We start from the raw sequence: 15,357 nt of genomic DNA, 5'->3' as shown, positions 1-15,357 counted from the left end.
GATTAATGTTGACACGTGATGAGAATGGTTCCATAGTGCTATTGTTGCTTTTATATATATATAAAATAATGGGTTAGTTCATTATTATGTTATGAATTTATCTATAAACCAGCCTTTGATCAATGATCTCCTCCTCATGTTCAGGCTTAATTTCATTCGTTAAAGCAGGAATTAGTTCATCTCCAAGTAAAGGTGCATCCAAACGCTCAGATGGTCTCATCTTATTCAGTATCGTCTTTAGTTTATCTGCAGGCGATATAGCACACTCGGCCTGCTTTTGACTCGATTCTTTCATCGCTTCAATGTACTAAAACAAGAACAAAACTTTTAAAGGACAAATTATAATCATCTTTAAGGGAAAAATGTTAAATATAGTTCAACCTGCCCATGTGCGACCACCTCTCTTAAGCGATCACCTTCCATAAGCTGCCATCTATCCAAAAACATGGAAACTTTTCCTAGTCAAAGCCCTGTAATTATTTACCGTACATTCATTTGTACACTCATAACCTATCACAATACTAAAAGGCAGGAGATCAAGCAAGCTCAGTAGAGCTTTTAGACGATCTCCGCTTTATTCTAAGCAGAAAACGACCACCTCTAGTAAGCGACCGCTACCACCTTTGGGCGAGACGGTTTTGTAATTTTTAACCTATTGTAGGCGACCAACTGACCCGTGGTCTAATCTCTATGTTCACAATCAGTACCAGGCTTCCAAGAGTATACAGAACTTTCATAAGTGACAACGTAGAACCTCACATATAGAAACTGCATGTAAACAATCTTTGCATAAAAGCAGATGTCTTGGGACCTCTTCTCGAAAGAGACTCGCATAGTTTGATACTCGCAGGCAACCACCTAATCTTCGCACTTTGGGCGGTCGCTTACCGCAAGTTCGACTGTGACTGAATCCATGAAAGAGAGTCCTAGTCTTGGATTCTGGATTCTGCGGTGTGGATTCTGGATTCCCAGATTCTGTGCCAGTGGAACTTGGTTTCAGGATTACAGGCAGCAGGATTCATGATTCCTTAGAATGCGTTCCAGATTTCCAAAACCAAGGAATCCGGATTCAACAGCAAATATTGCTGGATTCCGGATTTTGTTAAGTAAAAACTTTCCGGATTCTGTAATCCGGATTCTCTTTCTGTAATGTTATGTAAAGCAATGATTTTGAGCAAAGATGAAAGAGGTTCATTTTTCTTACCATGAGCATGAAATCCTCCTTTTTAAGACATTCTTGAAACGTTTGACCCGCTCGCAAAGCCGATAATCTTCCCTGGTATTGAGAAAGCTTTGCTTTAATCTCACTCAATCCACCTTGATCTTGAAACAAGAAACACGCCCTCTTCTTTGATCCTTGTAATTTCTGTTTCTACAAAAGTGTAAACCAATAATTCAGAACAAAAAGGTTACCGTAAAATTCCGAAAATAACCCGCGGAGCTTATATTTTTCAAAGGCCCTTTTTGAGGGGCCTATATTCGGAGGGGCTTTTCTATGGAGGTAAATTTGCGTTTCAAAATCGATTGGGCTAGCCTTACAGTTGGAAAGAGATTTACCGTTTTTGCTTTGTTTTACTTTGTATTTGAGGGCAATTTCCAAGTACAAGCTCCCGGGGGGCTTATATTTGGAGGGGTGATTTAACGGAAGGTTCTTTGCGTTACGAGTTTGGGGGGCTTATATTTGGAAGGGCTTATTTTCGGAATTTTACGGTATTCTAATTATAAAAAGAGGAAATGTGCTTTTTATTATTGACCAATGAGGTAAACCAATTGTATAAAGTTTACTTCACTATTATCTTGTACACAGTTTAGTGTTTCAAAGTCATGACAAAAAATCATCCTTTTCAGATATTGAAAAACAACAACTGAACAACAAAAACAACAACATATTAAAATAAATAAAACCTCGTATTCTTAAATGGCCCCTTCTACATTTTCGAAGTAGATGATATAATCATTATTTATAATTTATTATTGAGTTTACTACATCAACAACAACAACAACAACAAAAACTACAAAAGAGATTATTTTTAAAAATCATAGAAGAATTGTATTTTCATCTTACCAAAGGCGTACGCTGAGTGAACTAACGCAACAGGACGAAAGAGGGGAGAAGACGGCAAACCTTGTGTGACAAGCGTGACAACAATTTTGTTTGAAAAAAGCTTCCGGCAATCTTCACTTTCTTTTAAATAGATCTTTTTTTGTAAAAGACTGGAAACAAAAAATTAATGCCAAGTGAAGATCACGTCAAAACAGATAGGCAACAGCCCTGTCACTTTTGCCACTCAAAAGCGTTTTGTCGTCCTCTTCTTCCTGCCGTCCTGTTTGCGATGTCGTAAAAACAATAACTTGCCATTACTTATAACAGAATTTGTGTTTCTCGCCCTACCTTCTGACTTATTACCACATGATCTTCGTCCTTCTTTTTCTCTTGTTCACAGAGATCAGCAGCAAGACTAGAATTTTTAAACTGAAACAATAACGAGATAACTCAGGATAACTACTCAGGGTTACAGGACATATTTTTCAAATGAAGGAATTTTTTAATTCCTCCATAAAAAAAGCTGTATGAGATGCTAATCAAGACATGACGAAATTTTGTTTGCAATGGTCAAGGGAGTTTTACAGAGAAAACAGGGATGTCAAGCAGTGCATGTGCATGTTCTGATAACAAAGTTTAATATATTTGGTTTTCAAATCAGGGACATCGTTGGATTTCTCGTGGTATATTAAATGCTTACATACAATATACCCTAGCTGATTCTGGAGAATAGAATGGTGAATTGGTTTAAATGAGAACGTCTTTTCAGATTTAAGGATGAGATAAATGTGAATATATAAGTAAAACAACTGTGTTTTTAAGCTTTTAACCTACCTTCTCAGGGCTCTGTTCGCCGCCGACTGTTTTCACTACGAGGTCTTTTACATCCAAACAAACATCTCCAACTGAAGCATACGGAACATGAGCCGGCGTATAAAATCCTCGAACACTCTGTTTTACATTACGATTGTACTTTTCTCGCCAATGGTCTTCCGGTAATTGCGATTTGAAATGACAACCGGTTCGAATTCGGACTTTTCGCTCGCCATGCGGCGCAACGAAAGGCGGTTGAAACTCAGATCGAAAATTTTGTTTCAAACATCGAACAATGTCTGCGTAAAGTTGGTTATCCGATTTTTGAAGCACGACCATGTTACAATTGCGCCAATATTTTCATTAAAAAAGGCGATGTGGTACAAACAGTAGTACAAGAACAAATGCGAACTAAAACTTTCAAAACTTACAGTTACCATAGGGACGTTTCATGACGAATTGTCGTGACGACACTTTCGAACACTTGGAACACTCTGCGCCTGCAGTGCAACCAGGAACCGAACGAGAATGAAAACCGACGTCGAAAACTGGTCGGGTGAAAAATAGAAAAGGAGAGCAGAAAGAAGAGGGCGGCAAAACGTTTGTTTATAACAAACGTAACAGGGCTATTACTTGCGCGTTTTCTCGTGATCCTCACTTGACGTTGTGTTCTTAGCGAAGCGCTGCGCGTGGGAGGAGTCCCATATTTAAGGAAATGTGGCAATCTACCCATCCGAGAAAATTTGGTAATCACGTGACCGTACACTGACCGCTTCCGAACGTCCGTCTGCACCACAGGCAATCAATCAACAGGTATGGCAACCCAAATGCAAGTTAAGGTTTTATTTGGAAAGAAATCACATGGCGGACCGGACTTTTAGAAAGAAAAAACAACAACAAAGTCGTGCCTTTTTCGGCGTTATTTTTTCTGTTTACACTAACGTGGATAACAGAGAAAGAGCCAGAGAAAGAGCTAGAGCGAGTTATTGAAAACAAAGGAGACGAATTTCGTAGGAAGAAAAACATGGAAATTCAAATAGCTCCGCTGCGGCCGCCACTGGCCGCCATGTTTCTTATTTCTTTATGAGGGTGACACCTAACAGTAACTGAACATTACTGATCAACTTGTGGCCCTCTAAAAATATAAAAACACAATTTATAAAAACTACATTAGCAATAAGTTATTATCTACAATAAAAATATTTCTAGAATTCGATAAAAATAAAAAACTATTAAAAACGAAGAGCATCTAATATCCATCTATTGTCATTAATTTATATGAAACCATCCCTTTTACTTCTGAGAATTTAAAACTATTTTCCATAATTCAGCCTCAAAGGATTTCAAAGACTTCTTTGTCTTCAGCGATCGGGGTAGAATGTTCCAGTCCTTTACATTTCTTACAGCAAAGGTGCGTCCTTCCCCCGAGATGATCCTGTGAAGAGGGCAAGATAAGTTCACATTACAATTTCTCGTGTTTCTTGAGTCAACACCGGAGTTTTTTCTTAGAGATGCCCTCAAATAGTCGGGTAACTGACAGCCATTTATCCTTTTAAAGACCAGTTCACAACGTTTAGTATACGCTTCATTATAAAAGGGAATCCAGCTTAGGTTGTTAAATAATGTTACTGTTCGACTTGTGCGTTGTGCTTCAAGAATAATACTTGCGCCCCGTTTTCAGAAGAACAGAAGGGGAGATCATTCGTATTTGGGAACCCCCCAGAAAAAACCACTGAAAGAAATTTAGAAGAATTCAGAAGCACCACTCAACATGCTCAAATCTGTTGGACAATGCTAGTTTGAGAGCATATAAAATATATGTGTCGATTCTACTGGGAGATAAAATTGTTTGCAGTCTCAATTTGTTCTAAGGCGCAAGTCTGTTGTTTCGGAAGTGTACATTTCAATTTACATGGAGAACGTTTTGTAACACTTTTATATTAATCCTTTTATAACGTGCTTGTACCAAAGCTAACTCAACTAATTTGAACAATGCCATAACAGTCATAACAGGTTAATTCTGAATTGTTAAACATAACTCTAGATAATTGAATCATTGTGAAACAGCGCCATCGCCTCTCCAGGAATGGTCAGCCTTTCTTGGCTCCACACTTAATCCGAATAAACAGTCTCGTCTGTCTCATCTTGAGTCTCATAATCCAATATTTTTTGTACGTGTCTCATCATCTGATTCATTTAGTCCAGCCTTACGGCAAGTTCACCTTGTACTTTAAACCAGGGTCCCCAGGGTCTTCTCGTTTTCCAATATGGCGGTGGAAAACGAGAAGACCCTGGGAACGATGTTGTTGTTTTTTCTTCTTTCTCCTTGACGTTGATGATGATTTTTTTTTGTGCAAAAAGTAACGAAATTTATCAGGAGTTATGAGGGGGAATCAGCTATATTTCCCCATGTTAAGCCCAAAATCCTCAGAATTCGGGGTTGGGCCTGGGGCTGAGGTGGAGATCTACCTTTTTAATTTAATTTTAATCCATGTTTTTTTTTTACTGCATACAATATAATAAATATACAGACACAGGTTAACAGCGGGGAAACACTAGAAGGGCAACCTCGTTCCCAGGGTTCTCTCCTACCTGTCCCTGGGAACGAGGTTGCAAGAAGGGAACGGAAGAACCGTACGGGCTAGTCCACCTAATTTAAAATTAGACTAGCAATAACCAAAGGTTACGGAGTGCGGGCGACAAACGTTTTTGTTCTATCGCTGTGCTTTGCGTAAGTTTCACGTGACAGATAGTCAAAACACGCGTGATCAGATTACGAGTGAAGCCTCCAAACGCTCAGGATCAAATTGCGTTCTGTACATTCCATTCAGTCTTAGTGGAGGTCCAATGCTGGCTACATACATGGGAGCATGCGTAATAACAACCTGGAGATTAGGATTGCCGGCTCCTCTTGTCGCCCGCATATTACATTATAACAAAGAAAGAAAGAGAAATTGTCAGAAAAAGTAACGCATATAAATTGATAATTGCCATGATTTCATGCCCAGGTTACATGTGGGCGATCAGGATCAAAGCCCCTTATCTTATTCTTATAAAAAGCTCTGCAATGTTTTTTGAAGAATGACAAGGCTAAGGTCTTCAGTTTTAAGGTATTAGGGTAATACGTTATTCCATAAATAAGAAATTCTACTTCAAAAAAACTTCAGTTCTAAGGTTGTAAGGCAATACCTTACTCCATAAATAAGGAATTCTATTAAAGAAAACTTCAGTTCTAAGGTAGTAGGGTAATACGTTATTCCATAAATAAGAAATTCTATTTAAAAAAAAAAAAACTTCAGTTCTAAGGTAGTAGGGTAGTACGTTATTTCATAAATAAGGAATTCGTATAAACATAACAACTTTCTTTAATTTTCCAGACATGTTTCGACGGTACATCCGTCATCTTCAGTGTTACATATTTTGAAATTGCCGTTGAATTTAAAGCGCGCGCGATCTTACAAAGTTCGTTACATTGCGTTGTCAATATTGCGTACTAAGACAACAAAAAAAAACTAAATGAGTGACGCTTAGTTCTTTACAGGGAGAGAGTCAGGTTACTGTGTTTTACCTGCTGGTTGAGATCGGGCTTCTCCCATTTTATAAACATGGATTCCTTAAGCTTCACTTGGTACTTAGAGTCCAGGATCTTGGTACTCAGAGTCCAGGATCTCGAAGCAATCCGGTGTGCAGGATGCTCTACAAAACTCTGAACTCTGCAGATGTTTAAAAACGTTCGAAGACATGTCTGAAAGTAAGTGCTCGCGCACTCGTGTGGAGAAGTGTCGGCTGGTTTCACCAACACAACAAGCATTACAACTTGCACACGAAAATTTATAGACCACACGTGAGCGTAGCCCCTCAGGGACAGCATCTTTCACATTAAAAAGATTTCTGACTTTGAAAGTAGTAAAGACTACCCTTAAATCAATAGGTTTACATAAGCGGTTAGCAAGTTTGCTAAATAAGGAATTCTATTTAAAAAAAAATTCAGTGCTATGATAGTAGGGTAGTAAGTTATTCCATAATATAAATAGGGAATTCTATTTAAAAACTTCAGTTTTGTGGTAGTAGGGTAATAAGTTATTCCATAAATAAGGAATTCTATTAAAAACGTTCCCTTGAAGAAGTCGGTTTTAACTAAATTTAATCTTAGTCTAGTAATTTTATTACTTGAGAATGACCTTAATTAGTATCATATCAGAGCAGAACTGAAAATGGAAGTCCAACGAGCAATTATAGTGACCACACTTGAGTCTGTAAAAAGTTACAAGGTCTCTGACTTCTCTTTGGTAAACTAACGGAAGTGGATCCAATCGTTTGAGCTTCTCATTGTAGCTTAGCTCGGACAGGAGAACCCTTGCTGCACGTCGTTGGACCCCTCCACTAACTTTACCATAGAGATCGGACCTCGGGCTCCAGATTTCAGAGGAATCATCATGGTGGGAACGCACACTAGGGCCGTGTAAAGTGATCTCAGTGTAGGTAAATATTGCTCACTTAGTATGCAGATGGTACGAGGTATAAATGCTAGCATCTTATTAGCTTTATTAACCTGTGCATTAATGTTTTCATTAAAACCGGGGTCACATGCAAGTTATTAGAACGCCAAGATCACGTTGAGTGTCAACTCTTATTAAGGTTTTAGTTCCCATGTTAAAATCATATGTAATTGGTTCGTGTTTTCTTGTTACCGAGCATAAAAAGCATTTTTCTGTGTTAAAGACCAGCTTCCATTCATTACTCCATTGAACTAGATTATCAATATCACTTTGCAATGATTCACATTCACTGACGGATCTTATAGTGCGAAAACACTTTTTCTTAAAAGAATGCTGTTTTAGGGTTAGAGTTAGGGTTAGGGTTGACACCCTAAGAAAATACATCCCAGTAAGCTTTATAGTTTTTTTTGTTGTTTTTGTTGTTTTTTTTTTTTCGTTCCTTTTTTCACCTGGTTCGTTTCATTGAAAGAGGTTAAATCCCTTTCCTTTTGGTATACTTTTATCTCCCGGATGGCGGCTGTGCCCTCATCCTTGCTAGCATAATCTTCTTGTGTATCCGGATTTTTCTAGCTTTATATGCTTAAATCAAATAAACGGCCACTCTTGAAACCAAATTCATCCCAAACTGGAATTGTCATTATTTAGTATCCCAGCAAACATTGCTCATCCAAAGCGAGACACCACCAACAGCAATTATTGCTGCTGGCGGAGCATGGGGAGGGGCCGGTGGGGGGGCTGGGTCCCCCATTAATTTTGGCAGGCACTGATTCACTATTGACTTGTCAATCTGCCAGTGATTTTAGCCAAAAATCGTCTCCTGAACTTTCTGTTGTACAAGGCTTCTATCTGTTCCAAGGTTTACTTTGTGTTGTCTTGCGAAGTGAAAACCAGCTTTCTTTGCTTATTGTCTAGTTCTGACGATCGATTTCATCCTGGGTGTTCTAGAATTGACTAACGGCAACTCCTTGCTTTTGATACTGAGTTGCTCCATCCCTTTCTCGGCTTGAGACTAGGGCGACCTAGTTTCTACCTTCCTGTTCTGTTTCTTCTATGTTTTCAATGTCATTCTCTGCAGCATCATCTCCCTTCTGCCGCCATCTTCACCACCTTGGGAAACCAGGCTTTACCTTTTGTCATTCATGTTAAATCCCCGCTTCTGTCCCCGCCTCCGAAAATGCGTTCGTGCTGTTAAATCCCCGCTCATAGCCCGGGTTAAACATGCAGATATTTTTTTAATCCCATCGCCCCCCCGGGGGCCAACACGTTGTTAACGTGCGTTAAATCCCGGCATTGGCCGTTTAAATCCCCGCTATCTCTCGCTATGCCCCGGGGGTCGGGGGGCCGGGTTTTCAATTAGCTGATGCATTAACCCTCTTTGCATGTAAGTGGAATGGCTTGATTCAGTTACGAAAAAGTGTTAGATCATCAGTCAGTTAATCCTATGCTGAAATCTCAAAACTTGACTACTTTCGGCTTTCAAGTTTATTCATGCTATTTGAACTATTTTCTTACTCTTGATCCAAAAAATCTACAAATATCTTTTCAAAGCATTTGCTTTGAATATTTTCGTGCTTTTTTCATTATAAGTAGAATACAACAGGATGGGAACACTTGCGAATCTCTGAGCCATAACTGAGTGGAAAATGTTTGTGAGCCGTGGTAATATATTTTATATGTTACAAAAATTGTATGTTATATTGGTTGATTTTTGAACTTGAGGTAGAACCACACCTAACTTTCTTTTATCAAGAATTACAAACAAGTGAAGATTGATATGCGACAATCTAAACCCGTCCACTAACAGATCCAGACAGCAAAGATTTGCAGCTGGTTCTCCCTCTCTTGAACTAACCAATTGCAGATCTGGTTTATGTAATCTTTAAAAAATGACTTCAGAGTCTATAAGGTAAATTTAAGCGCAGATTAACATGAACCACGATACATCAAGTGGCATCGTAGAGGGGTCATCACAAATCACTGATGATGGCCAAACCAACCATAATATGCATACAAAATAAAGGGAAAGCAAGCTAAATATAATACACAGTATAGTGGATAAATCAAATGGAGAATAAAAAAAAATGTCTTGCAATTCTGTGCCACCTTGATTTTGTTTTATTTGGGTCATTCATTTATTCATTTATTTATTTTTTTTTTGTCTTTTTTTTTCATATATTTTTTTTGTCTTTGCAGTACAGTATGACAGCCTTACTGTGATGCTCTTTTTGTTGTTGTTGTTTTTTGTTTTTTTCGTTGTTGTCATTTTAGTATTTTAAACGAATTAGATAAGTCTTAGATCATGTGTTTACCAGCCACATTTACTTTTGATACCTGCACGGCTTTGCTTGTTTGTTGCACATTATATTTCTCTGGGTTTAGCAGTGGAAAGGCAAATTTTTAGTATCTTACAAATTACTGATATTGAACAGTACTTTGCATTTGTTTTCATGCACGCAACTGAAACCAGCATACTTCTTAAGATTAATAAAACCTCAATTGAGTTAATTTAGTTATACTTGTTTAGAGATCTTTTGCCCTTTGAATTAAACACTCTTTTTCCTGTTAATGTTTTCCTGGCTAATGTGCAATATTTCTTTCTCTGACTATTTTTGGGAAAAAGCAACCAACCAAGACCAACCTCTTTTAAGAAGATTGCCGGGATCACGACATGATCTTTGTGTAAAAGTAGGTACGAAAATTAGACTTCAGAAATCCATATCACTTGACTTATACCAGCAAAAGCGAAGAAAGAAAATCGTAAAGCGAAAATAAAGCGCAAAATAAACATCTTCGAGATATGAGTCAAAGATTAGTGATGGTAGATGCGTTTAAACTGACGCCCAGTCTAACTTTATTGATCCTTTTCAAACACCAACAACCAACATTTTGGAAAGTTTCATTTTTTAAAAAAATCAACTTTGAATTAATGCTTTCTGTGATCAGATTAAACTCTGTTTGGCACACATCTCTACCTGTGTGCAAAGCAAAGGAGTCCTGAAAAACGAGAAATATCTCTTGTTACCATAGCAACGGATAGATCTTGATTGGCTAATATCAAATCCTGAGAGGAGTCACGTATTTGACGAAGTCCGTTCAATAGTGAACGTGAATGATAGCGCAGAGACAATATCCACACATTATCTGTACCGATATAACGATATACCTGTCATAAAAAGACAGTGAAGCAAAGTCTTTTTTTTCATTTGAGAGAATCTTAGAGCGAGGCATTAATACCTTCAAAGTTTTGCAGCTTATCTTGCCAGGGAGAAGCAATGAAGACGTGTTCATGCCTTGTTACTCTTTCCCTTGCTCTAGCTTTTGTGAACGCTTTCACCACTGAAGAACATGTCAAGAGATTCTTCCGTCCAGAACACAAGAGCATTATTGCCTGAAACGACAAGCTTAGAATTCCGAGACGAACCAGCTCTCTTAACATCTTCCCAGAATGACGAGTCGACAAAGTGCTTGGCTCATTGTGAGCCATCTTGTGAGAAGCTGGATATACCGGCACATTTAAGGGTAAGCAATCAGAAACAATGGTCATATTTTATGGCAATTCGCGAAACAAACTGCTCCTTAGGTTATTTCAATAGATTTACAGAGTCTTTTAGGCTGCAAAATACAACCCAGACTGCCGTATGAAAAACATCCATATCTTGTAGTTTTTTATCGCTTGTAAATTTTAATTTTGGAGTAAAAAGATGAATGATTCGAAGGACTGACCTTGCTTTTCTTGTCTAAATATAGTTGGAGGGAAGTTTTCACAAATTTGAGGACACGCCAATCAACTGCTTTTTGGGATCGACAGTGGTGTTCAAGAAGACTCCCAGATATCGATGCAAGTTCCTGGCACTCTATCAGTTCGACTGTTGTCGAGCCTGCAATGCTGTCTCTGCTAAATGCATGAAATCTGTTGGAAGTTATAGCGGTGGTCCCGAGTTCTGCTATCGTAACGCTTACAAGTGCATGTGTAAATGCTTGGAGAAGCATACCCCTTTAGAGAATTATTACCCCTGAACTTTTTTCTAACGGCTGTTCGTGCGTGGCGTCCACTTGTTCATTTATTTGTATTTGTATTCGAGCGTCAATAGCAAAAATATTGCACCCTTTCAAATGTAAGGTATAGGAAGAAATTACTCGCTTTTAAACACTCAGTTTATCGCTTTTCTCATTACATTATATTGTTATGTTTGAGTTTTATAATCATTTTTTATTACTTCTTACAATTAGAATTTGCTTACAGGCTTAATTGTAATGACAAAAGAAGTCGGGAAAATAAAAATCCCAAAATAAAATATTTCAACATTGTGTTTTATTCTGTATAATAGTAAATATAAGCTAATTATATATTTTTGAAAGTTTAAAAAGAGATTGACTACTGTGCCTATTAACTTGTGCATTTCAGGGCTGAAGGGCATTTAAAAATAATACCTCAAAGATGAAAGAAAGTGAACACTGAGACCAATTCTTACAATTGTTAGGTTGTTGCAAATTCCGATGGATAGTTAAGAGGATATCAATGGATGAACTGCATCTCTAGCGTAATTGTTACTGTCGTAATGGTATATGGATTCAAAAAGATGTCGCACCCCTTTTATTTTTTTGGTACGCAAATGTGCGATTAACATCTTTGCCCTATAGTAAGGGCCTGTTTACATGGAACTGGGGAACCCCAGGTAGGTGAGGTAACCCGCTTAGGTGGGGTAAAACAATAACCCTCCTTAACATGCAATCTTACAACCCCGCCATCCCGGGATGCACTTTCTCAAGATCATATTCAATGGTCGCTAAGCACGTAAACAAAGAAAAATGCTGGCAAAACACAAGTGTTTTGGCGATTAATGCTCTTCTACACTCACTTGCTACTCTTACTGCAACCTTCCGTGCTGTGGTTTTCTATCGTTACCTTTAATAATGATAAAAGTCACCGCCCAAGGCAATTTTGCGCGAGTTTGATGTATCACTACTCCGACCCCGGCTAGGTGGGGGTTACCCCACCTTGAGACCCCAGCTGTGAGGGTCACCCGGTCTGGCAGACCGACCTACCAGCCGCCCTACCCACGTGATCAAATTAAAATGAGAGATTAAATATGGACAGGCGGGTTACTTCACCTACCTGAGTTCCCCCATCTCAATGTAAACAGGCCATTACTCCTCCGTCTTTTATAAATTTGCGGCATATTTGCAAGGAGTTTTTTTTTCCTCCAGCGGAATAAAAAAAAACTGAATATCATATAAAAGCCAGCGACCTTTTAGCTTAAGCAGGTAAATATAATCTATAAATCCCCTGGCCCTTTGATGGCCCTTGCATTGAGAGGTAAACGCGATAAACTAGGAAAAGGTCCTTGGGGTAGCTATGGAAAGAGTGATATCTGGACAAGGAAAAGAATACTAGGGCGGGGGTACGTTTTCATGAGTTTAAAAAAAAGGGAAGCATTGAGCTTACGGAAAATGGATAACCGTTTTGGTTGTCAGTCTTCTACTTTACACTAACTTTTAAAACCCTAAAGCTGGTAAACTGTTTGACGCCATCAGGCTGAAAGAGGAAGGGTATTCAGATAAAATTACAGCTGTAGGTGATATTGTTTTCCTGCATTTGCATTTAGTTGCAGTTACAAAACCCTCGCCGAAAACGCAATACACAGGTAAAACCTATAACCAAAACTACTTGATTTAATGTATGGATCCGCTTTACATTACAGTGATAAATATTGTTCATGCTCTATTATATGGATTCTCTAAAGAACAATTGATAATATTTCAGTACATCCACCTGACTGGACTTTTCGATAACAATTCAATGACTGCAACCTTTCAGCGGAGTCTGAAATTTCAAGAATGTCCGCGCAAAGCCGGGAAAAGGTCAAACTTATCGATACATCTTACTGATAAATATTGAATTAATAGTCATTTTTCCGCAGCCCTAATATAGATCCTCTGATAATCTATTGATAAAAGCACTTAACTTTAACTTGACATACCACTCTTGAGTTAAGAGGCTGCACTTCCTGTTCCGACCTGGGACTACTTCTGTTGGCAAATACAATTAAGCACTTAGACATGATCACCAAAAAAAAAAAGCAAAAGGAACTGAAATGTTATAATTTTGCGTGGAATTTCAGTAGTGACGTATTTTGACGAAATGTAAGTAGAATTATGACTTGAGTGAAAATACTAGCTTTTGCTGATTTTCGCGTGTAAAACACGATCAAGTTGTAATTAAACCATGCAAGCGTTGCATTTTAGCCCTAAAGCCGACATAAAGTGAACACTTAAAACGCTACCAAATAAAATGGTTCAATTAAAATTCCAAGTATACGTGACTACGGCCTTAGAAGTAGCAATCTTTTCTAACTAGCAAATCACAAACAAAATGATAAGCATTTCATATTTTTCTTTTGTGATATAAGAGCTCTTTATACAAGCAAACACATTCAGTTCACGGCAATCTGGTGGCTTGGCACGTTGAAGCTAGCTATCTGCATCATTAACATTCATAGCTAAGATCAGGATTATGATGAAGTCATTTCTGATTATTTGTTTTCTAGTCCTTCCAACGGCCTTTCTCCAAACTCAAGGATATCTAACAGAGGATGCAGTTGACTGGTATAAGGCAAAAACAAACTTGGATGATGATCTTAGCTTGTGAGAAGATGAACCCAAGGAAATGATGGTGGACGCCCTGCTGGCACAAGAACAAGAAGATGACTATAGCAACTGCAGTTGTAAAGAAGAGTGTACTCAATTACACGTGAGCAGGCTCCCTCTTGTTGTTCGGGTAAGCATTCAAGGCCAAGATTTCCCTTAAGTTTTTAACAGCTTATAAACTTGACTTGACATACAGCATTGCAGAATGATGTACTGCTTAGACAGCACTATCTCGGAAAAACAGTTTCAACCTACCGGAGTGCATGCTTAAGGCACATAGAGCTTTATCCTTATTCTTAGTTTTTCCTTCTTTTTGCAATTGATGTCAGTTTTGCCTAGATCACAGTAACGCTCACCTGTTTATATTGCTTTTATTGTAAACTTTTTTGTTACGCTTATCAAACGAGCTGGGAACCGCGACCACCAGTTTGAATGACGACTTTGCAATTTCCCATTGCCGGTTTTTATCCCCCTGTAGGAAAAAACTTAAGAAATGGTTTTATCTCTATATTCATTGTATTTAATGGATTACAAGCAATTAAATGCAATCTTCTTTTAGTAAAAAATGGCAACACATGTCGTAAATAAAAAATTGCATGTAATAATAGAATTTCTACGCCAAAATGTAGATGTATACGAAACTCTTGTACGACTAAGAGGAGCCACTGTGGCTCAATTCTCGTTGGCAGACACCGTCCTCCCGTCGATAGCGACCTTTATTTTTTGGGAGGGTTCGCTGGTAAAAAAATCGACTGTTTAAAATAAATTTAAATGACATTTTCTGATGTAAAATTTACGTTTTTTTCTCTCTTTCTCTCCCTCTTTTTAATTCCAGGAAGAAGACAACTACCTAAGCTACGAAAATTTCCCGGTGTTGTCTCGAGATGCCGCCTCCATTATGCTCCCGGCTTCACCGCCATCCAAAAAGTATGTTTGCAAACAAACTTTTGACTGCTGCCGTGAATGTAACCACGCCTTCTACACGTGCATAAGCATGGCCGGGTACACATACGGTGCGTGCATGCGCGGAGCATACAAATGCATGTGCAACTGCATCGACCAGAAATCGTACTCGGAACTGCCTTACAAGCTTCCAACACTACCCGCTACTACAAAACCCATCGCCACTACAGCCACCGCGAAACCCTGAATATTGGTACTACAACGAGGCTCTATGTGAATGCGACTATTTGAACTTTAATTTTCTGCACGTACATTATAATAATTTCATTGTATTAATTATTTCTTTTGATAATAATAATTCGCTGGCTATAAAAACGTGCCGCCCCTATGCGAGAGCTATTCTCCTGAATGTTGACAGGAACTTTACACTACTTTTATTCTTGATTATT

At 38.4% G+C, this 15,357-nt stretch overlaps 1 protein-coding gene, 1 long non-coding RNA gene and 1 pseudogene across 2 annotated transcripts; 2 read left to right on the top strand and 1 right to left on the bottom strand.

Annotated features, from left to right (window-relative positions):
• Positions 1–119: 119 nt before the first annotated feature.
• On the bottom strand, positions 120–2,510 carry LOC140954005 (uncharacterized). The gene is made up of 3 exons (XR_012167478.1): positions 2,394–2,510; positions 1,205–1,372; positions 120–307 (listed from the first exon to the last, which is right to left on the bottom strand). It is a non-coding gene; the product is annotated as an uncharacterized lncRNA (long non-coding RNA).
• An 8,119-nt stretch (positions 2,511–10,629) lies between these two features.
• Positions 10,630–11,433, top strand: LOC140953969 (uncharacterized; annotated as a pseudogene).
• A 2,441-nt stretch (positions 11,434–13,874) lies between these two features.
• On the top strand, positions 13,875–15,155 carry LOC140953715 (uncharacterized). Its single transcript, XM_073403118.1, has 3 exons — positions 13,875–13,970; positions 14,022–14,135; positions 14,841–15,155. The coding sequence occupies exons 1-3, from the start codon at positions 13,875–13,877 to the stop codon at positions 15,153–15,155; spliced, it is 525 nt and encodes a 174-aa protein (XP_073259219.1).
• Positions 15,156–15,357: the final 202 nt, after the last annotated feature.

This window comes from Porites lutea, chromosome 12 (genome assembly GCF_958299795.1).
Source record: "Porites lutea chromosome 12, jaPorLute2.1, whole genome shotgun sequence".
NCBI lineage: Eukaryota > Metazoa > Cnidaria > Anthozoa > Scleractinia > Poritidae > Porites > Porites lutea.
The sequence above is the reverse complement of the archived record's forward strand: the minus strand, read 5'-3'. Positions and strand labels throughout refer to the sequence as shown.

What these genes read in the sequence shown, in the direction of transcription:
- LOC140953715 (XM_073403118.1), top strand. Translation starts at nt 13,875, where the DNA reads ATGAAGTCATTTCTGATTATTTGTTTTCTAGTCCTTCCAACGGCCTTT. An exon ending in ATGCAGTTGACTGGTATAAG is followed by an intron (nt 13,971 to 14,021) that starts GCAAAAACAAAC and finishes GATGAACCCAAG; the next exon opens with GAAATGATGGTGGACGCCCT. An exon ending in GGCTCCCTCTTGTTGTTCGG is followed by an intron (nt 14,136 to 14,840) that starts GTAAGCATTCAA and finishes TTTTAATTCCAG; the next exon opens with GAAGAAGACAACTACCTAAG.